Genomic DNA, 21518 nt, shown 5'->3' on the forward strand with positions numbered 1-21518 from the left:
GCTTGCAATTCCAGAAGTTTGGACCTAAATAATCGTATCAGGGATTACAGGCTCTAACTAACAGTGATTGTGAGCTCTGGGTAACATCAACTCTGTTGTAATTCCATGTTCCCTTTTACTCCTCTAGCCCAGGGGGCTATAATCTTGTGGTATTTTACCTTCTCCTTTTTGCTCCTTATATTCATTCAACAACTGTGTAACCAATTCCCAGTATTAAATTTCCCTGTGTTGGTTACCTACGGTGGTTTTGTTTTCTTTTTGGGAAACTGATAATACTTTTCTTCAATTAGATTAGGTCAATTTAGGTCATATGCTCCCTCCTGGACCAAAAAAAAAAAAAAAAAAAGAAAAGAAAAGAAAAGAATCATTGTATTCCCTAAATGACTTTTAGATGACTGGGACCCACATCCCCAATACAGTTTCCTCTAAGTCATATGAGATACACAGAAAAGAGGTAGATACCTGAATAAAGTCAGGACACTATTAATGAGGAAGACAGAGGGATGAGGTGCTTGGTTTGGTTAGGCAACCAAAGGTATTCAAGTTTACCCAGCTAGCAAGAGATAAAGCCAAGATACATGTCCAAGTCCAAAGGACTCAAGACTCTTACATCACTACAATACAGTGTAGGGTAGAGTGTATAGGGCTGGGACTAGGACCCAAAGCTGTTCGTTACCAGTTTGCCTATGTATGTCTTTTTTTTTTTTTTGGTGGCATTTTTTATTTATTATTTATTATTATTATTTTTAAATTTATATCCAAGTTACTTAGCATATAGTGCAACAATGATTTCAGGAGTAGAGTCCTTAATGCCCCATATCCAATTAGCCCATCCCCCCTCCCACAACTCCTCCAGTACCCTCTGTTTGTTCTCCATATTTAAGAGTCTCTTATGTTTTGTACTCTCCCTGTTTTTATATTCTTTTTACTTCTCTTCCCTTCCCTTATGTTCATCTGTTTTGTCTCTTAAAGTCCTCATATGAGTAAAGTCATATGATATTTGTCTTTCTCTGACTAATTTCGCTTAGCGAAATACCCTCTGGTTCCAACCACATAGTTGCAAGTGGCAAGATTTCATTCTTTTTGATTGCCGAGTAATACTCCATTGTATATATACTATATATATATATATATATATATATATATAGTATATATACACACACAATGTATATATATATATACACAATATATATGTGTATATATGTATATATACATATATATTGTGTATATATATACATTATGTATATACATTGTGTAATATATATATTGTGTATATATACAATATATATGTGTGTATATATACATATATACACATATATAGTATATATATACATTGTATATATATAGTATATATATATTGTATATATATATATATATATATATACACACACACATACATATACCGTATACACACACACACACACATACACACACACACACACCCCCCCCGCAATCTTCCTTATCCATTCATCCATCAATGGACATTTGGGCTTTTTCCATACTTTGGCTATTGTTGATAGTGCTGCTATAAATATTGGGGTGCATGTGTCCCTTCGAAACAGCATACCTGTATCCCTTGGATAAATACCTAATAGTGCAATTGCTGGGTCATAGGGTAGTTCTATTTTTAATTTTTTGAGGAACCTCCATACTGGTTTCCAGAGTGGCTACACCAGTTTGCATTCCCACCAGCAGTGAAAAGAGATCCTCTTTGTTCACATCCTCGCCAACATCTGTTGTTGCCTGAGTTGTTAATGTTAGCCATTCTGACAGGTGTGAGGTGGTATCTAGTTGTGGTTTTGATTTGTATTTCCCTGATGATGACTGATATTGAGCATTTTTTCATGTGTCAGTTGGCCATCTGGATGTCTTCTTTGGAGAAGTGTCTATTCATGTCTTTTGCCCATTTCTTCACTGGATTATTTTTTTTTGGGTGTTGAATTTGATAAGTTCTTTGTAGAGTTTGGATACTAACCCTTTATCTGATATGTCGTTTGCAAATATCTTCTCCCATTCTGTTGGTTTCCTTTTAGTTTTGCTGATTGTTTCATTCGCTGTGCAGAAGCTTTTTATTTTGATGAGGTCCCAATAGTTCATTTTTGCTTTCGTTTCCCTTGCCTCCAGAGATGTGTTGAGTAAGAAGTTGCTGCAGCCATTGCCTGTGTATATCTTGAGGGCAGCGTGGACGCCTAGATCTGGGAATGCGGGCCCTAGTTGTTGGGGTCACCAGATCTTATAAGCTGGCATTTTAGTAAAGGAGTATGGATTACAGAAAAATTCTACTTTTCTCCAATTTCTTTTTCCCTTGTGGCAGTTCAGTTTTAGTCCTATGTATGTGCATGTACATCTTCAAGCCCATGGCTGTGATTATTATCAGCTCATATAGAAGTCTGCAGACCTTCCATTAGAGATGACAGTTTCACTGCTGCCATTATTGAAGTTGTGCTGAACAAAAGATATATTGCTCTATAATGCTCAGATTTTTTATTTTGCTACATGACATAGTATTGATCAAGTCTAAAGGCACCCACAGTCACATCGACTTTTTCTAATGTTCCTGCTAACTTACTGGAAAGAGTCTAAATTAAAGAAATAGTGGTTGGCTGTTAGCACAATTTGTCACTTAATTTTTTTTTCAATATTGCACAGACTTGGGTATATTCTGTTATGTTTTAAAACATTATAAACCAAGGACAGGGTCTAGGTTTTTTTTTTTTTTTTTTGTAGAATTATTCTTAGTGGTGAATTCTGGATTTCAAAGGCTACCCACATAATATGATCTCCCACATACTCCTCAAATAAGTTTCTTCCTTAGATTTCCCTCCCGCACTCCTTTCCTTCCTCCCCACTGGAATTCCTAAATGGTTATGTGTGATTTAAGCAGTTTACCATTTACACTTTACTTATTTCTTGAACAGGATCTCATTTTGTAAGTATTGCAAAACTGCGTAAGTCATCCTTTTGGGATGGAGTAGGAAAAGAGGTGAGGGTGTGGAGAGCAAGTCCTATTGTCAGGGTGTTACAATAACTGTTGGTTAACTTAAGAGGACTCCCTGAGGTAGAACAACTCACTTTTCTCCTCTTCTGCAGCAGTAAACATTCCTATAGATGTTCTAATTCTAACCTAGAGGGTTTGTAAGGGTTGTGAAGAGTGTAAATAAGGGGCAATTCCAAAGAAGCCCAGCTTGTATTATGTAGAAATCAACATGGTGGTACATTTGTATATGGGGAAGAAGCAGGGGATATGGGGTGTCAGAGGGACATGTATAGTATGGCTGGGGTATTTTGGGGCCTTTAAGAGTTGCCAGGATCACTGGGGTGATAAAGGTCCTGACTAGCTAGGACAGAGCTTCTTAGGGCCTGGAAACTTCCATAGAATATGGATCTCATCCTCAGCACATGCATCAGTGCTTTACAGGAGATCCCATCTAAGCAGAGACCATCTATCTACCTGTAACCCAGTTTTTAAGGTCCTAGCCACCTAGAAAGGTGTGCAGTGACTTAAGAACCCAATGTTAATAATCATGGCCCACAGAATATTTTGAGGTCAGAGCATGGTGCAAAATATTTCTTCCATTTCTTTTGGGTGCCTTTCAGGACAAATTAAGTTAGCCTTAGAAAGATACCTGGAGAGGCACCTGGGTGGCTCAGTTGGTTGAGCGTCTAACTCTTGATTTTGTGAACATTATCTTGTTTAGTCTGTGTTCAGATTACCATGTTTGTCTCATGCATATTTTCTTTCTTTCTTTCTTTCTTTCTTTCTTTCTTTCTTTCTTTCTTTCTTTCTTTCTTTTCTTTCTTTCTTTCTTTAAAGCAACTCTTAAAAAAGAAATAAGGCAACTCTTGATTTTGGCTCAGTTCCTGATCTCACAGTTCATGAGACTGAGCCCCATGTTGGGCTCTGCCCCGACAGCATGGAGCCTGCTTGGGATTCTCTCTCTCTCCCTCTCTCTCTGCATCCCCCGCCCCTCAAAAATAAATAAATAAACTTAAAAAAAATAAAGGTGCCTGGAAGTCTCTTTTTCTTATTCTCCCACTTCTATCCTTCCCCTGTCTTGGGGAAGCTGCTTCAATCCTGCACTTACTCCCAACAGGTAAGTCCTGGGAGGTTTCACCCTGAGGTGGTGACAGTAGAACTTTACAGCCCTTCCATGGTGTTTTCTTAAGTCTTTAGAGTCTTTTTTTTTTTTTAAGTTTATTTATTTATTTTGAGAAGCGGGGAGGGGCAGAGAGAGAGAGGGAGAGAGAGAGAATCCCAAGCAGCGTCCATGCTGCCAGCTCAGAGCCCGACTTGGGGTTCAAACCCACAAACCATGAAATCATGACCTGAGCTGAAACCAAGAGTCTGATGCTTAACAGACTGAGTCACCCAGGTGCCCGGGTCTTTATAGTCTTTAGAGAAGCACACTTATTTATAAGACAAACTCTTCTATTGCTACCCTTAATCACTTCTCATAAATAGCTTTGATGCTTTTTATGATAAAAGATCCCTCCCTATCAGAGGTGAGGGTGAGGAGGAACAGAGCAGGCAAAGGGAGAGAGAACCCTATTCTAATATACACCATAGCTGTCCATAAGCCAGGACCTGGAACAGCCCTGGGTCAATATCCAGTTGTTCTGAGACTTGTAAGGAGTGGACTGAGGAGCTGAATGATACATAAAGTCTGACTCTGAGTAGTGCCATGTTATGTGGAGGCATATGTAGGGTCAACTTTGTGGACAGTTGTATGGGATTGTAATGACATAGCCTCCGTCTACTTTACCAGTTTGTATACAAGGGCTTTCTTTTTAGGTGCTAGAACCAGACAAATGCTTATCTGTAGTAAGTGTCCTTTCTGCCCTTTAAATTCTTAGGTTTTCTTTCCATATATTTCCATTAATATGCACACTTAGGTAGAGAAAGATTGTGTCTTATTTCTATGGAGTCATTTATATAATAGAAACTGAATTCAGACCATCTTATGAGGTGTATAAATATGACCAGAGGCTTAAAAGTACTGGGAACATGTAATAAATGTAGTAAGTTATTTTTTGTTGTAGCAACATTATTTCAAATATAGATCCTACTGAGAGTGACTATGAGGATATATTAGTTAATATTTATAAATCTATTTAAGCTGCTCAGATAAATGGAAAATCTAAATAGTTATGGTCAGGAAGGCTGAAATGGGTTTGAACGTGGTGACCTAAAACTTTCATCCCTTGGCTTCTTTCCTCAGCATCTCCAGGCAAACACTGGCTCATTTGAAGCTTTTACCTTCAAGATTTCAAAGAAAGGAGCTGAGATGTAAGTAAACAAAAGGTATGTATTTCTTGAAATGTGTTTTCTTTAAGTTTGACACTCAAAAGAAAAAAAAGTGTGATCATTAATTTGATGGTGATACACAAGAAAAGGGTACTTTCTTCTGGGAGACAGGATACCATGGGGGTTGAGAGTGAAGGTTCTGGAGCCAAACTCCCTTGGTTCACATCCCAGTTTTGCCACTTGTTAGCTGTGTGGCTTTAAGGAGGTCATGTAACCTCTCTGTGTTTCAATTTCCATCCTTTGATAGCTTGGCTATCTGGATGGCAATGTGCCAAATGGCATATTTCAAACACTTTATTGATTTTAAGCATATAACATATGTAAAGTGTGTAAGTAATGCTTTCCCAGTCAGTATTCCCATCTGCAAGCTGCCATTAAACACTACTCCTCGCTACAATAAGGAGATCTACTGGAAAACCAGTGGCAGCTCACAGAATGGAAGAGAGGCAGGAGAGTCAAGTTTGGGAAAAGGGCAGAGTAAAGGACATCACGGAGTCGGGCAATGAGAGCCACACCCAGGTCACTCCCAGGACTGGTCTGGGTCTTGGAGTTTCTCTGCCACTGGGATGCATCTAACCTCCAAACATTTCCTCCTGTTCTGACTGCTCCCAAACTTCAGAGTTGTGGCATTGAGGATATTTGGCTGAGTTTCTGGCATGGCTCTTTCTGCCCTTCTTCCTGCATTGTATCAGGAGTGAGTAAAAGATATATCTGACCCTCCTGGTTTCCATAATGGGAGGTGGCAGTGGAAAGCAGTCACTGGATTCTGTCCTCCTATCAAGATTAGGTAAAATGGAGTATTCTACCAGTAAGAACATGTGGTGCTTCACAAATCTTACAAATCTCTGCTTTCAGGTAAGACTTTAAATTCTCCTCAGTAGCTCCATGAGCCATAGCGTGGTGGTAATTGTTTAACAACTGGCTCTCTGGCCCTGATTTGTAACATCTGTACATTTCCAAGGGCAAACACTCCCACTGTGGCCAATTTCAGGCTACCCACATGACATCTGAACACAGCTGAAAAGAGATTTTCAGGGCACCTGGGTGGCTCAGTCAGTTGAGCGACTGACTTTGGCTCAGGTCATGATCTCAGTCTGTGAGTTTGAGTCCCACTTGGGGCTCTGTGCTGACAGCTGGGAGCCTGGAGCTTGCTTCGGATTCTGTGTCTCCGCGTCTCTCTCTCTGCCCCTCCCCTGCTCACACTCTCTCTCTCAAAAATGAAATAAAAACATAAAAAAAATTTTAAAAAGATGTACAGTAATATACTATTATATAATATTTCAGCCATACAGCTACAACAGATGTAAATAACCTCAAGTGCATAGAAAATAGTGAAATGTAGTAAAATAATTCAGAAGTAATTAGTTTTTATGAGTATTTATTTATGAGTATTCATTACCTTTGTTGTTAACATAATTTATAAGTTTATATGATCTTTTTGCTCTTTATTTTGTATTTATTTTGAGAGAGAGAGGGAGGGAGAGAGAGAATTCCAAGCAGGCTCTGCACTGTCTGTGCAGTGCCCAATTCTGGGCTTGAATCCACAGAGCGTGAGATCATGACCTGAGCTGAAATCAAGAGCTGGATGCTCTTGGACTGAGCCAACCAGGCACCCCTATATGATTTAATTTTTAACAATAGCTGTATTTTAACAAATGGCTTGCAAAATTTTTCCAAATAATTTATGAGCCAGCACACCACTGCCTATGAGATGGATTAATAATCAAGAGAGAGATTTCTTATATAGTACAATGCTTGGTGAGATGCCTAGGAGCTAGAAATTTTGCACAGTATATTTTTATGCACTGGGAATCCTCAGCAACAGATTAATAATAGTATCTGACATTTATCTAGCAAAACACATTCTTATTCAACATCCTAATTTATTTTTTATCCTTACAACAAATCCAGGGAAAAGGTAAGCAAGGTATATTATAGGTGAGGGGACTGAGTCAGAGAACTGAAGTAACCTCTGACAGGTGGAGTAGAAACTAGATTTGGGTCCTCGAGACTACCAGTTCACAGCTTTTTCCATACCATCCTGTTTCTTTGAACTCTTGCCATCCCTGGAGTAGCCATTTATTACAGGCAGACTATTAAATAATCTGGAATGTGTATGTCAAGACTTATTCCCTGAATTCAGCCCAGGGGGCTCTCCTGTATCTTCATAAATAAAAAATGAAATAAGTCGGAGGCCCATAAAATGGACAATGACAACATGCTGCATTACCAGCTTTGATGGCAAGACTCCAAGAAGGCCCCCGATGATCCTTACCCCTGATGTTCATGTCCTTGGACTCCTTCACTGTAAGCCTCACCTGTGTGACTAACAGGACATTACAGAAGTGTTGATATATGACTTCTTAAGCTAGCCACAAAGAGCTAGCCTTGTTCTCTTGGGCCACTTGCTATGGGAGAAGCCAGCACAGTGTTATAAGGACACACAAGCAGGCCTGTGGAGAAGTCCACATGGGAAAGAGCTGAGGCCTCTCACCAACAGCCAGCACTGTTCTGGTGATAAAAGTGAGCTACCTTGGAAGTGGATCCTCCAGTTCCGGACAAGCCTTCAGGTGACTGTGGCCTTGCCTGACATCTGACCCTAACCTCGTAAGAAACTCCAGGCCAGGATCACCAAGCTAAGTGCTACCAAACTCTTAGCTCACAGAAACTATGAGAGAGAACCAATGTTTCTGTTGTCTTAAGGCATTGAGTTTTGGGGCAATTTGTTACACAGCTCTGGATAAACTGGATTTCTTTAAAAGCTACACCATATAGACTATGGGTGATCTTAACCAAATACAGATAGGTGTTAGGGACTTAAACGAACATTTCAAGTAATTGTTTATTGTATTGTTTCTGCTTTCCACCAAGGAAATTCAATTTCAAGTCAACATTCTGTGAAGCTTTGTACAATATAGCTTTTGAAATGCGTTTTGTTGTTAATGCTTTTCTTTCCTTTTTTTTTTTTTTTTTTAAGAGTTTCAGGCTCTACCTACTGAGCCAGCCAGTTACTCCTTTTTCTTTTAATGTTTATAATGTTTGTTTATTTTTGGGAGAGGGTGGGGCGCGGGGGGGGGGGGGGGGAGAGTTGGGGGTTAGAGAGAGAGGGAGAGGCAGAATCCCAAGCAGGCTCCAGGCTCTGAGCTGTCAGCACAGAGCCCAGCGCAGGGCTTGAACTCGGGAACCATGAGATTATGACCTAAACGGAAGTCGGAGGCTTAACCGACTGAGCCACCCAGGTGCCCCTGTTACTAATGCTTTTGTAAGTGGCCTGTTGTTGTCCATAGAAAAGAGCACTCTGGACTGAGTACGTGTGGGACTCTGAAGAGCAAGGCAGGTTGAACTGGAGTTCACGCAGGCACCATGAAGTCATCTCACAGAAGGAAGTCATCTAATAGCCCTTTAGACCCCACCTTCACTGCTACCTTTAATTCTTTTGGGTTTCTGGGCCGTGGCATGTTTTCCCTCTGGGAAAACCAGGACAGGGGAAAATATCCAGAAATCAATTAATTAGGAAGGGAGAGGACTAGGGACCCATTGGTTGATGGGGCTGGAAATCTTAAAATCATTTGCAAAACACCAGCCCCAACACCCTTTGGGAGACTGAGCCGTGACCTCTTCTCCTGGCGTCCCCGCCCGCTAAATTCGCTCCTAGAAAAATCCGCTCACGTCCCCAAGAGCGCAGGAGAGGATCTCAGTGAGGCGGAAGGCTCTCGTGCCTGCTGGGAGAGGAGGAGCTGGGATTAACCAGCTCCTTGGCGCTTTTCCTCCGAACTGGGGGAGGCCGAGCACGGACCGAGAAGTAGGCGCCCAACGCCGGGCGCCCGTAAGGGGGCGGAGGAGACTCGGAGGTGGGAGAGCGGGTGGCAAGCCTGGTCCGCCAGCTGCTATCCGCGCCTAGCGCGCACAACCACCGAGCGCCGGCGCCTCCAGCATGGAGTGGGAGCTCAACTTTCTGCTCTACCTGGCGCTCTTTTTCTTCCTGCTCTTCTTACTTTTCCTCTTGCTCTTCGTGGTCATCAAGCAGCTGAAGAACTCTGTGGCCAGCACGGCTGGGGCGCTCCAGCCTGGGCGTCTCTCACTGCACCGGGAGCCTTGGGGCTTCTCCCGAGAGCAAGCGGTGTGACCCGTAAGGCGCGGGCACTAGCGGGAGGGCACGGAGCTGCGCGGGCGCCAGGCTGGATCTTAGCCTCGACTCTCTGTCCGCGTGGCCACCCAGGTTCCAGTGCTAGGCTCCGTGGTAGCGCTGGCAGGTTCGTTCGGAGGTGGAAGGGGCCTGCGGAGGGGCGAGTTTCTCGGCCCCTCGGGGAGGCTCTGGGCTTGAAGCACGCTCTGTTGCCAGGCATGGTGGGTGTATGGGGTGTGGGCTAGCGCTGTGCTCTTAGGAATGGACCCTCAGCTTTTCCGGGGTGGGGAGAGAGGGAGAAAGAGAGACGTTCAGCCTTTGGAGCCGGAATGGCTTTGGGCACCTGCAAGCTCTTCTTCCCAGTCCCACTGCATTTTAGCTTGTTCCCAAAGGATGGCAAGCTAAATCATTCGGATAATTCAGCCCAACCTTCCATACCAAATTTGATTCCAAAAATCGAATGTCAACCTAAATGTCCAAATTATTTAGAGTATGGGCTTTGGGACAGGGAGCAGGAGGAAACAGTGCGCACTTGAAGTATGCCGAATACTGCTTTAAATATCTTTGCCCTTTGGTAGAGGCTAAATGGGGTTCGTCTGGCAGCGGCCTATCTTCCCCTAAATCCTTGCTCCTCTCCTAGCCACCGACCCGGTTGATGGCTACAGAGTTGCCACACCGGGTGGGTTTAGAATCTGGAACAGCGGGACGGCGAGACTTAGAAGTCATTTGAGAGGTGCCTTGGGGTTGCTCTGGAGGGCCGGTGAAAAGAGGTACTGTTTACACGTTTTAGGGCAATAGGAAAAAGAGGACCGGAGGAGCAAGGATGTCTTTTCAGAATACGTGACTAGACCATTTGCGAGAAGATTGACCGGCAGCAATAAACTTCTCATTAATGTGCCCTAAGCACTCTCCAGGCAATGTCAGTTTGGGGAAATAAGAGTTTCATCTTCCAGATGCTTTTTGCTCGATATTTGCTGTCTCGAGTTCTGGAGTCAAGCTGCTGCCCTGGGTTGGTGCCTTGAAGGCGGCAACTGCAGCTCCGGTTGGTAATGGGAAACCCTTCACAGAGGGGACCTGAACAACCCGAGATGGACGTCTTCTGCCAATGGTAAGAGGGCACCGCCCCGGATGACACTTTGTCCGTGGTTACAGCTAAACTTCTGAAGACCCAGGGCCTGAAAAAGTGAGAGGTTAAGATGGAGGAAATGGGAGCAATGAAGGAACTCTGTCCCACTTATAACTGATGAACTTCTATTAGAACTGGAGCCAAACTGATTCCTAACTCAGGATAAGAATCAGTGTCTATGTAGAGGAGCGTAGAAATTAGAATGGGATGTGAGGAGTGTTTGCAATTTTAATAAACATTCTACTCTTTTGGAAAACAGTGCAGGGGGTCTAGGAGTTGAAATATGTAATGCAGGTATCTTTTGTCTTCATAAGGGAAGATTTGGGTCAGTCACATTAAGGTGGGATAAGCTGTCCATGTCATGACTGAATTTTGAAAATATTTATTAATTTGAGGTAAAATGACCGTGTAGAGAGGATAAAAACAACAAAATACTAAGTTTTGCCTAAGTTGATAATATGAAAGTAAAGCAGAAGACAATTACTTTGTTAATTCAAGGTAAGGAAAAATAGTCTCATGTAGGTAAACATAATTATGGGGAAAATTTTTTTTTATTTGGCTGAGACATTCAGATACTTTCCCATATTTCTATTTCACTTTGCTTGAACAGACCTGTTGTTAATGAAGTATAGGTGTGTGTATGTATGTGTATATATACGCATATATTTCTCTCTATGTATAAATATATATAATTCTGTCTATCCATCCTTCTCTTTATCAGAGCTATAGTATGACTTCATTTGAATTTCCAGTTTGAATCCCAGAATCAACTGCAGTGACTCTATCTTGTATTTTAAACAATAGGTCTCTAATTGGTTGACACCTCCATAGTGGCATTTAACTATAGGGTTATATGGTTAATATGGACACTGAAGATGAGTGCAGGAGTAGTTAATTAGCAATTATACTTGTTTACAAGGATGGAAAACAATCACTTCGTACTTTATTAATAACTGGAATGAAAATTATTTTAACCACCTCCTTGACTTCTTGATTTTGTAATCCTTTAATCTTCCTAGCAGTGCCACTGGTGTCCAGAGGTGTAAACGAGCCCTGACTCTTCTAGAGAGGAGACTCTGGAGAACTGAGGGTGAGTAGTGTGCTGCCATCCCAGGATTAATCTGGGTTGTGGTTCTACTGACTTTGTTTGGAAGGACATGAAAGGACATGAAAGGAATGGTTACTTTTCTATCTTGTGCCCAGTGCCATTTTATACCCTCCTTGTAATCTATTAATTACTAAGTTGCCATTTTAATAGGCAAAAAAAAAAAAAAAAAAAAGAACAAAAACCAAAAAACTATTTATTCCTGTTACTCCATCACTGCCTGCCTGGAATGTGGCCCTAAACTCTGGGAATTAAGCTTCTTCACATTTGCTCCCAGAACTTGCAGCTGTTGTTCTCCTGCCTCACCCCTGCTTGGTTAGGCACTCTGCTTTTGAAACTTTGACACCTGTACTTGAACGGCCTTTTTCTATTCATTTATTCAATCATCATTTTTCCAAAACTCAACAAAGACTGACCTCCCAAATTAGAACTACTTCTGAACTCACTTTTTTTTCTATCTGTATGTATTCTTGATCTAATGCTCTAACACCCACAATGCTCTAGTTTCCCAGTTTGTACATGCTGGCTGCTCCATCCGCTGACCACATTCCGATCCTATCACTATCCCAAACTGATTTTCAAAGATGCTATGCATGTGGGTTAAACATTAAAACATTTGAAAAATAAGGAACATTTAAAATAACGGCTCATTATTCAAATGTAACTTGATTATAGAAGATTCTTATGTTCTATTTCAAATAGAAGGTATTTAGTGACTCTTCAGCCATGTTAGAAGCTGAGTTGAATTTCTTACATTATAAGGAAATGAGCCATGATTCAGTTATTATGAAATGTTAGTATTTTATGTCAGGTGTTCTTATTTCATTGTTGTGTCTAAATTTCAGTTGTTTAAAATGACTTCGAATTTTATTAGGGTAAATAATCTTGATTGTTTCACTGATTTCCAAACCTGTCAATGCAGTGAATCAGCAGTTCCACTTGGAAAGATAACCATTTTAAGTTGAATGAGAATGACATCACACTCACACCTGCAAAATCTAAAATGTCTAATAAAGTAGACTCCTATATCTGAACTTCAATTTTAGGGCACAGCTGTACATGCAGGACTGATGCCATCTGGTGCAGTTCCACAGAATAAGAGAGAAAATTTACCCAGAGTGTGCCATGCACTGGCTTTTCTGGGAATGACAGGTTGCCAGGATTTGTTTTTGGTTCACTTGCAGGGGTGGAAACTTGGAACTAGGTGAGTTGTTTTACATGCAACATCCCCATTTATAGCTTGACATTTCATATTTCCAATTTTGTTTACAGTTTCAAAATAAGTGCAAAAGAGCTAATTTTTTTTAATGGCCCCAAATTTAAACATTGTATATAGTTAACCATTTAGGATAGTGGTAAATATTTACTTCTTCTAACTCATACCTGCTAATCTAGGGACGTTTAGAATACTATTGGTGCTAGTGCAATACATAGAAAGTATTTACAGAGTACTATACTTTGGTTTTAATTTTTATAACTACTCTGGGGCAGGTGTACTTATTATAGCTAAAACCACAATTAAAATTCTGGGATCATTAGGAAATCACTGTCAGGCGTCTGTGTCACTTACAAGTGACAAATTGTGTCACTCAATTTTTAACTAAAAATGGAGTTGCAGATCCTTGCAGTTGATTTTTGTTATTTGTTTGTTTTTTGTTTGTTTTCGTTTTGTTTTGTTTTGAATCAGTGAAATGAATTATCAACTCTATATTTCTTACTTTGTCCACACAAAATAAAGTTACAGATTAAATAATAATCTGGTTAATTATCTGAGTAGTTAGCATCTTACCACATAAGAATTTGGGTGATCAGAAGGGCCGACCTATGTTTAGAACAGTAGTTAGAATATAATAGGCATTCAGAAAAAACTTCCTGATGAATTCAGCTAAAAATCCTCTTGTTTTCCTTAGCAGCTATTTTATGTAATAAGCCTAATAATTTTCTTCCACTGTTGTGCTGTGTAGATGTGGATGGGTTGAAGTTAAAATTAAAAAAAAAATTAGTGTTTATTTATTTCTGAGAGAGACAGAGCTAGAGCACAAGTGGGCAAGCGGCAGAAAGAGAGAGAATTGAAAGCAGGCTCCGTGCCGTCAGTGCAACACACAATGCAGGGTTGGAACCAATGAACCGTGAGATCATGACCTGAGCCAAAGTCGGATACTCAACCCACTGAGCCACCCAAGTGCCCCTGAAGTTAAAATTTTTATACTTAACTTGATTTTTTTTATGACTCTCTGAAGTTACTTGAACTTTATTGAATATATATATGGATTCTTCTGGCAAGTTATTTTTTTTTAATTAAAAAAAAGGGAAGGGGCAAAGAGAGAGAGGGAGACATAGAATCTGAAGCAGACTCCAGGCTCTGAGCTGTCAGCACAGAGCCTGATGCGGGGCTCGAACTCACAAACCCAGATCATGACCCGAGCCGAAGTCGGATGTTTAACCGACTGAGCCACCAAAGCACCCCTTGGTTTTTTTGTTTTTGTTTTTTTGTTTTTTACATTAAGATGGAAATCTTGCTTTCCTATTGGGAACCAAGATGGATTGCTCTCTCGGTAATACAGTAGGAAGTTATTGGACTTAAGGGTAGCTTAAACAAAGTAGGGATTTTGTTTCGTTCTCATGTGACAAGGAGGTCGGGGGTAAACTATTGCTGGTGTTGGTTCAGCAGCTCACAGATGTCAGGGCCAAGGTGGCCCCTGAGGTTCCCTTGGCTTTTCCCGTAGGTCCCAAGATGGTTGCTGCAGCCCCCCCCAAGAAGATGAAGGAAGCTGAAAGAGGAAATGAGGCACACCATTTTGAGTCGGCTTCCTTTTAAAGAGCTTTCTCAGCAGCCCAGCAACTTTTACTTACATCTCATTGGCCAGACTGTGTTATATCTGCAAGGTTGCATGAGAAATGTAGTTTTTGTAGCTGGACATAAAACAGCCTTCAACAAAAAAATCTGAGGAAATCTAAGGAAAACGATGATTGTGGATCTTTGGGGAACAGAGTAGCAGTCTGTGCTCTGGCTACAAAATACGGTTGTAAAGGAGCATAACGTTTGAAACAGATCAAAACTGCAACTCCTTCACAACTAACAACACTCCAGGCAACACTGCTCTGCTCAGACAGTAAGCAGAGTGAAGACATGCTAGGTTTTTTCATGAAACACCTGCCAGGACTGGCTTTCACAATCAGCCATTGGCTTGCCCCACATCAGGATTTTCTAGAGGAGGACCCTGGGAACCTGTACGCTTCCTCAGTGGACATAATCTATGGAGGTTTGGAATGGGATAAAGAATATTCTACCTTGCTGCTTTCCCATCTGCTTCACGTATTCTAATTTTCCTTACAGATTTTTGGTGGAGTCTAGTTTTTGTTTGATCCTCTAAAAGGATCATCCCTTTCATATATAGGAGAAGGTAATCTATGTAAAGAAAGGCTACTTTACTCCCTTCTGTGACTCCACCACCAACCTAGGAATATCCTGGGAGAAGACTTGCTTCTCAAAGCTGCTTCCGTAATCAGCCTACATCCTGCCTAAGCAAAGGGAGAAGAAACACTTCCCACATCCAAGGCTGTCCAAAAGAACTTTCTGTGGTGACAGAAATGTTCTATATTTGCACTGTCCATTATGGTAGCCATTAGCCATGTGTAACTAGTGAACACTCGAAATGTGGCTAGTGTGACTGAGGAAGTAAATTTTAATTTTATTTAATTTTAAATAATTAAAATGTAAATAGCCATATGTGACTAGTGGCTATTGTATTGTACAGCTCCAGTATTCAACCTTCTTTTTCTTGTGTTTCACCAACCACCTGGGAGGGGTTTGGGCCAGTCATGTGTTTGGTGTTTCATGGTCTTCACTGTTCCACCTTGCCATTGAACTTGTCTCCCAGAGAAAAGGAAAAATGGTATCTTGGAACTAAATTCAAGATGTTAACTTGATATCTGCACATTGCACATATTTCTGTATAAATGCAGTGATCTCTTGGGAATAGGTCCTGTGATTGATTTTTGTGATAATTGGTGATGGAAAAATGGTGGTGATGGTCCATTTAGCATTCCTGGTGAACATTATGTGTTCCTAGTGAGGGTGAGTCAGCGGGAATTATTTTGTTCTGTTATGCTTAATTCTGTTTTACTCTTTATTTTTGTAGTATCGTGGCTGCTAACTGATTATTCCATGTATGTTTTTCAAACTACTTAGTGGTTTATATTTTTAAAAATATAAAAGGCTGTGAAATAAAAAAAATAATTATATGTAACTCAGCTTTTTGTGTGTGTGAATTATTATTACGCATAATTTTTAAAGAGTTAATTAGGGTGAGATTAATGGATAGAAGGAAGTATTTATTTTTATATCAGATTTCCTTTTTAGTGGGCATGTCTGTATGCCAATTAATGTTGTCCTTTTGAAATATTAAATAATATTTTCATTGTATTTGGAGTTTGGATAAAATTCAAGGGTGGTGATGGTATTGGGGTAATTTTTTCCTCAAGTATCTGGTTCTTCTATACTGAGAATCACTTAGATTTTGTTTCTCTATTGTGCCTTCTTTGGGGTTATTTGTTTTTTTATTACTGAGTTATAGAAATGCTTGTTATTTCTAGACACTATTGAATTATGAGATGTATGCTTTACAGCAGTTTTCTCCTAGTTTGTGGCTAGCCTATTCATTTTTGTAGCAATGTCTTTAAAAGAGGTATTTTTAATTTTGAAGTTAGATTTAGCCACTTTTTCCTTTTATCTTTTTTATTTTCTCTGCTTTCGCTAAGAGACTTTTGCCTGTCTTTAGGCCACAAAAATATTGTCTTGTACTTTTTTTCTAGCTTAGAAACTTTATAGTTTTAACTTTTAGGATGTCTATTATCCATCTCAAATTAATTTTTGTATACAGTATGAAGTAAGGATTAAGGTTCTTTTTAGGAGCGCCTGGGTGGCTCAGTGGGTTAAGCATCCGACTTCTGCTCAGGTCATGATCTCGGGGTCCGTGAGTTCGAGCCCCACGTCGGGCTCTGTGCTGACCGCTCAGAGCCTGGAGCCTGTTTCGGATTCTGTGTCTCCCTCTCTCTGGCCCTCCCCCGTTCATGCTCTGTCTCTCCCTGTCTCAAAAATAAATAAACATTGGGGGCGCCTGGGTGGCTCAGTCAGTTAAGCCTCTGACTTCAGCTCAGGTCACGATCTCGCGGTCCGTGAGTTCGAGCCCCGTGTGGGGCTCTGTGCTGACAGCTCAGAGCCTGGAGCCCGTTTCAGATTCTGTGTCTCCCTCTCTCTCTGCCCCTCCCCTGTTCATGCTCTGTCTCTCTCTGTCTCAAAAATAAATAAACGTTAAAAAAATTTTTTTTTAAAAAAGTTCTCCCCCCCCCCCACCCCTGTATGTATACACAGTTTTTCTACATATTTATTGAAGAGATTTTTCCCTCCCCATTGGATTGCTTGGGCGTCCTCATCAAAATAAAATGACCATATAAGTGTGGGAGTATTTCTGGGCTCTGTAAGGCCATTCTTATGCTAATAAAACACTGTCCTGATTACTGTAGTTTTATAGTAAGTCTTGGTATTCACTACAAAACGTTATCGAAACTGAACCCATAATAAACTACTAAAGTCTGGATCTACACACAATAAAGGAGCTTCAGTAATTTTAGTTGAAAATAGTCAAATTCAATAAGAGAACCCCACCCCAATACCGTGCTTTTTTTATTCTCAATCCTAGTTCCACCCACAATCTGAATCTAGCTTTGGGGTAGCACTTGGTGAAAAGGGATGTCCTTGTGTTTCTACATATCTGGATAATTAGGAAATAAGCTTTTTCTTCCTGTTATTACAGTTGAGACCAAACTGTAGTTTATAAAAGGGGCTTTTTGCTAGAAAGCTAAAAAACACAGCATAGAAGCTCATGTGTTGCTAAAGTCCCATCTTTGTTACCAACCTAGTATTAGCCACAGATTGAACTGCCTGGCTCAAGTAAGTATTAGGCCATCCATTTTGATGTTTTCCCCTCCCTCAGTGGTATCTGACATTTGACCATCTTATATCTTATCATGCTTTTTAGAAATTTAGCTGGGATGGTTTGATTGGCACCAAATCATGTCTCATGTCCCATTTTTACTTGCGTGCAGTTTTCCAGACATACTACTTTTTGTTCTTTACACATCTCACCTTGGAACTCACTGTAGAGTCTCAACCCATTAGAAGAAAAGTGAATGGTTCCCTCCATCTCCAATTGTGTAATCCCACTCCCCTCTTTGGAGCTAACTGTCGTTAACAGTTTGAGGTATATCTTTTGAAACGATTTTCTGTGTATTTGCCATGCATCGTTATCCAGTCACATTTATGCACATTTGCGTGCAGATACACAAAATGTCTATATATATATATGGCATCAGACCATGGATACCTTGCAATTTGCTTTCTTCTCTAATACGTTGTGGCAGGCTGTATTTTCAAAAAGATGGTCACCATTGTGTCTCCCATTTCACATGCTCTTACAATGTGATTTGACATTGAGAGGGAGAGTCTAGATCCCCTCTCCTTGAATTTGAGCAGGCTTGTGACAACAGAAAGTGGCAGAAATGATACTGTCTGACTCATGAAGCTAGGTCAGAAAAGCAATGCAGTTTCTCCATTGTTTGATGGAATACCTACTTTTGAAGCCCTGAGTTACCATGTAAGATAGGATTACCTGGCAGCCATCATCATTCTATCAAGAAGCCTCAGCAGAGAGGCCCCATGTAGATGTTCTAGTCAAGGGCCCCTGCTGGTGAATAACTCCCAGGTGTTGAGTCCTCCCAGCTGCGGCTCCAGACTTGATGGAATAGAAATCAGCCAGTTTCACTGTGCCTGGTCTGAATCCTAGTTGTTTTAAGTCACTAAGCTTGGGAGATTCGTTCTAGCAGTAGGAACTGGAACATGTTTTAAAAGTTTTAATAAAAATAGAATCATCCTTATTGTTTTAAATTATATAGAATCTGCAGCAATTTATTTAACAGATGTATAGTATTGATGAACATTAAGTTTGTTGCAAATTTTTCTAAGATTGTACTCACAGAATTATGATTTCTGGGTCAATTGGTTTAGAAATTTCAAGAGTCAGTAGATATGGACAGTCTCCATCCTAAATGATGGTGCCAGAATATATCTATCCACTTCTCCACAGTATGTGACATTATGGGTCTTTAAAAAAGTTGCCACTATAGTGAACAAAAAACAATAAAACCTTATAGGTTTAATTTGAAAAATTATAAGGGAGTTTGTTCCTCTTGTTTTATGTTTATTGGCCACTTTAATTTCCTCTTCTCTATGTGCCTATTCATATCCTTTACCCATTTTTAAAATAGGTTGTTTATCCTTTTATATGTAATTTATGTTTACTACAGATATATAATGACTATATACATAATGCATCTATCTGATGGCTGTATATATAAAATCATCAACTACATGCATACAGTTATTAATCATTTGTCAGTTGAAAGTTGAAACTATTTTCTCCTGGTGAGTTGTATGTGTTTTAACTTTGTTTTTTATTTCATCTTACTGAAGTTTAAAATTATATATACATACTGTTTAATGTCCATAACTAATACTATGATAGAACAATTGTCTCTCTCATTTGATCTTCATTTTTCAAAAATTTCTTGGCTATTGTTATGGGGCGGGTGTTTGTGTGTGTGTTTCACATAAGAAGTTAAGAATCAAACTTATTAAACTGTTCTATGTATTGTAATACTACTTTTTCAGTGATTTTCTTGGATTCTCTAGGCGGTCAATCATATTATGTAAATGATGAGTCTTGTTGCTTTATAATCTGCATTTATGCAGTTTATTTCATTTCTTTTCATATAATAATGACCAGGACAGCTGGTACATTGTTGAATATTACTGGTGATAATGGGCATTCTTGTTTTTTATCTTATTACTAATTTAAATAATTATACTTCTAATGTTAACCTTTATTATATTTGCTGAAGTTTCGTATATTTTTCTCTTCATTTTTTAATGTGAATGATTGTTGTTTTCTCTTCTGACCTGGTTTCTTTTTCTCAACATGCTTTGAGCAGTTTTCCAAATCCAGAAGCATATAGATAAATAATTTTAAATGTCTGCATAATATTTCATTGAATATACATACTAAAATTTACTTACCTAGTCTTCCAGTGGTAAACAAGTATATATATTTAACATGTTTGTGTGTGTGTGCTCATATATATATATATATATATATATATATATATATTGCTTATATATATATACACACACATATATATATATATAAGCTACACTGCTTTGAATCTTTTTGTACAAACAACCTTTACATTTGTTTGATTCTTGGAAGTTAGATAGCTTGTGCTAAAGTAAGGGAGGTATCTAACTAACTTTAGTGTGCATTTTGTTACAAATTCTTGAGGCTGAATTATCCTCCAGAAAGGATATACCAAATTACGCTGCCATCAACAGTGAATGAGTGTTCCCATTTCCCTCTACCCTTTCCAACTGTGTGTTTTGAGGATCTTTTTAGTCTACAGATTTGATAGGTAAAAAAGTGTTCATGTGTTGCTTTTATTAGCGTTCATTTTGTTTAGTTTGAACATTGTTAATTTCTCTTTCTTCTTTTGTGAGTTTCCTATTCATATCTTGCCCTTTCTTTCTATTAGGGCATTCTTTAGTTCCTTATTGATTTTTTTGTTGATATTTTCTTTTCTTCCCTTGGAGAATGTTATTTTATTCATAAATAGGAACACGATGAGGTTAAATTGCACTTCCCTCCCTAACTACCAGCCTCCATTTCTTCTTCATGGTTACCAGGTTCTTATTTGTACTTCTAAACTTATGAAATATGTACCCATGTGTATATATCTTTATTATTCACACAAATAAAGCCACATTATATGTGCATTGTTTTGTACCTTGTATTAAAAAATGCAACAAATATTCCCTATTCATTTATTCAGTAAATACTTCTTTTAAAAAAAATTTTTTTAACACTTATTTACTTTTGAGAGACAGAGGCAGAGCATGAGCAGGGGAGGGGCAGAGAGAGAAAGAAGGAGACACAGTTATAATGTAGGCTCCAAGCTCAGAGCTGTCAGCACAGAGTCCCACACGGGGCTCGAACTCATGGACCATAAGATCATGACCTGAGCTGTAGTTGGATGCTTAACTGACTGAGCCACTCAGGTCCCCCATTCAGTAAATACTTCTTGAGCACCCACTATGTACCAGGTACAACCCTAGTTATTTGGGAATATATTCACGAGCAAAAAAGGTAATTCCTTTCTTCATGGAGCTTACTTACATTCTGCATGTAGGGCTGCCTCTTTTTAACTGCTTTCTAGTATTCCATGTGGAAAGGAAGCATAATTTACTTATCCAACTCTTACTTAATAGATATTTATTCATTTCCAGGCGTTTGCTATTCCTAACAACACTGAATAATTTTTGACACAAATCCTTAATCAATATGTCCATGTAGCTATAGGATAAAATCTTAGATGTGGAATTTCTGGGTATGTGTATTGTGTAAAATTTTGTTATAGAAATTTGAAATATATAAAAGAGGAAATATTGCTTCAAACTTATTCTTTTTGATAATTTCAAAATTTTATTTATTTTTATTTGTTCTGAATAATATTCCATTGTATGGATATACTATAATTTGCTTGTTTATCTGTTCACTTATTGAAGGGCATCTTGGTTGCTTCAAAGTTTTGGTAATTATGAATAAAGCTCTACCATTCTGATTCCTCTCTTCTGGAAGTCCTCCAATTTGATAATATTCCACTTAAAAAGTGGTGCTTGTGGATAAAACAAGTCCTCTCATATACTCTGGTAGAAGTTGGAATTGGAATACATACATTGGAGGGCAGT

General features: G+C 39.4%; 1 protein-coding gene and 1 long non-coding RNA gene across 2 annotated transcripts in view; both read left to right on the top strand.

The window, feature by feature from the left end:
- The window catches only part of LOC113600544 (uncharacterized), a 37980-nt gene extending 29661 nt beyond the window's left edge, over nt 1–8319 (top strand). The window contains exons 4-5 of the long non-coding RNA XR_008296157.1: nt 5220–5287; nt 7539–8319. This is a non-coding gene — a long non-coding RNA (uncharacterized LOC113600544). The remainder of the gene's footprint in view (nt 1–5219; nt 5288–7538) is intronic.
- Nucleotides 8320–8415: 96 nt separating this feature from the next.
- On the top strand, nt 8416–15916 carry SMIM43 (small integral membrane protein 43). The gene is made up of 3 exons (XM_053217001.1): nt 8416–10539; nt 11577–11647; nt 14389–15916. The coding sequence occupies exon 1, from the start codon at nt 9240–9242 to the stop codon at nt 9429–9431; it is 192 nt and encodes a 63-aa protein (XP_053072976.1). The 5' UTR covers nt 8416–9239; the 3' UTR covers nt 9432–10539; nt 11577–11647; nt 14389–15916.
- The last annotated feature ends 5602 nt before the right edge of the window (nt 15917–21518 follow it).

The sequence above is a fragment of the Acinonyx jubatus genome, chromosome B1 (genome assembly GCF_027475565.1).
Source record: "Acinonyx jubatus isolate Ajub_Pintada_27869175 chromosome B1, VMU_Ajub_asm_v1.0, whole genome shotgun sequence".
NCBI lineage: Eukaryota > Metazoa > Chordata > Mammalia > Carnivora > Felidae > Acinonyx > Acinonyx jubatus.

Coding starts and splice junctions, on each gene's coding strand:
- SMIM43 (XM_053217001.1), top strand. CDS start 9,240: ATGGAGTGGGAGCTCAACTTTCTGCTCTACCTGGCGCTCTTTTTCTTC.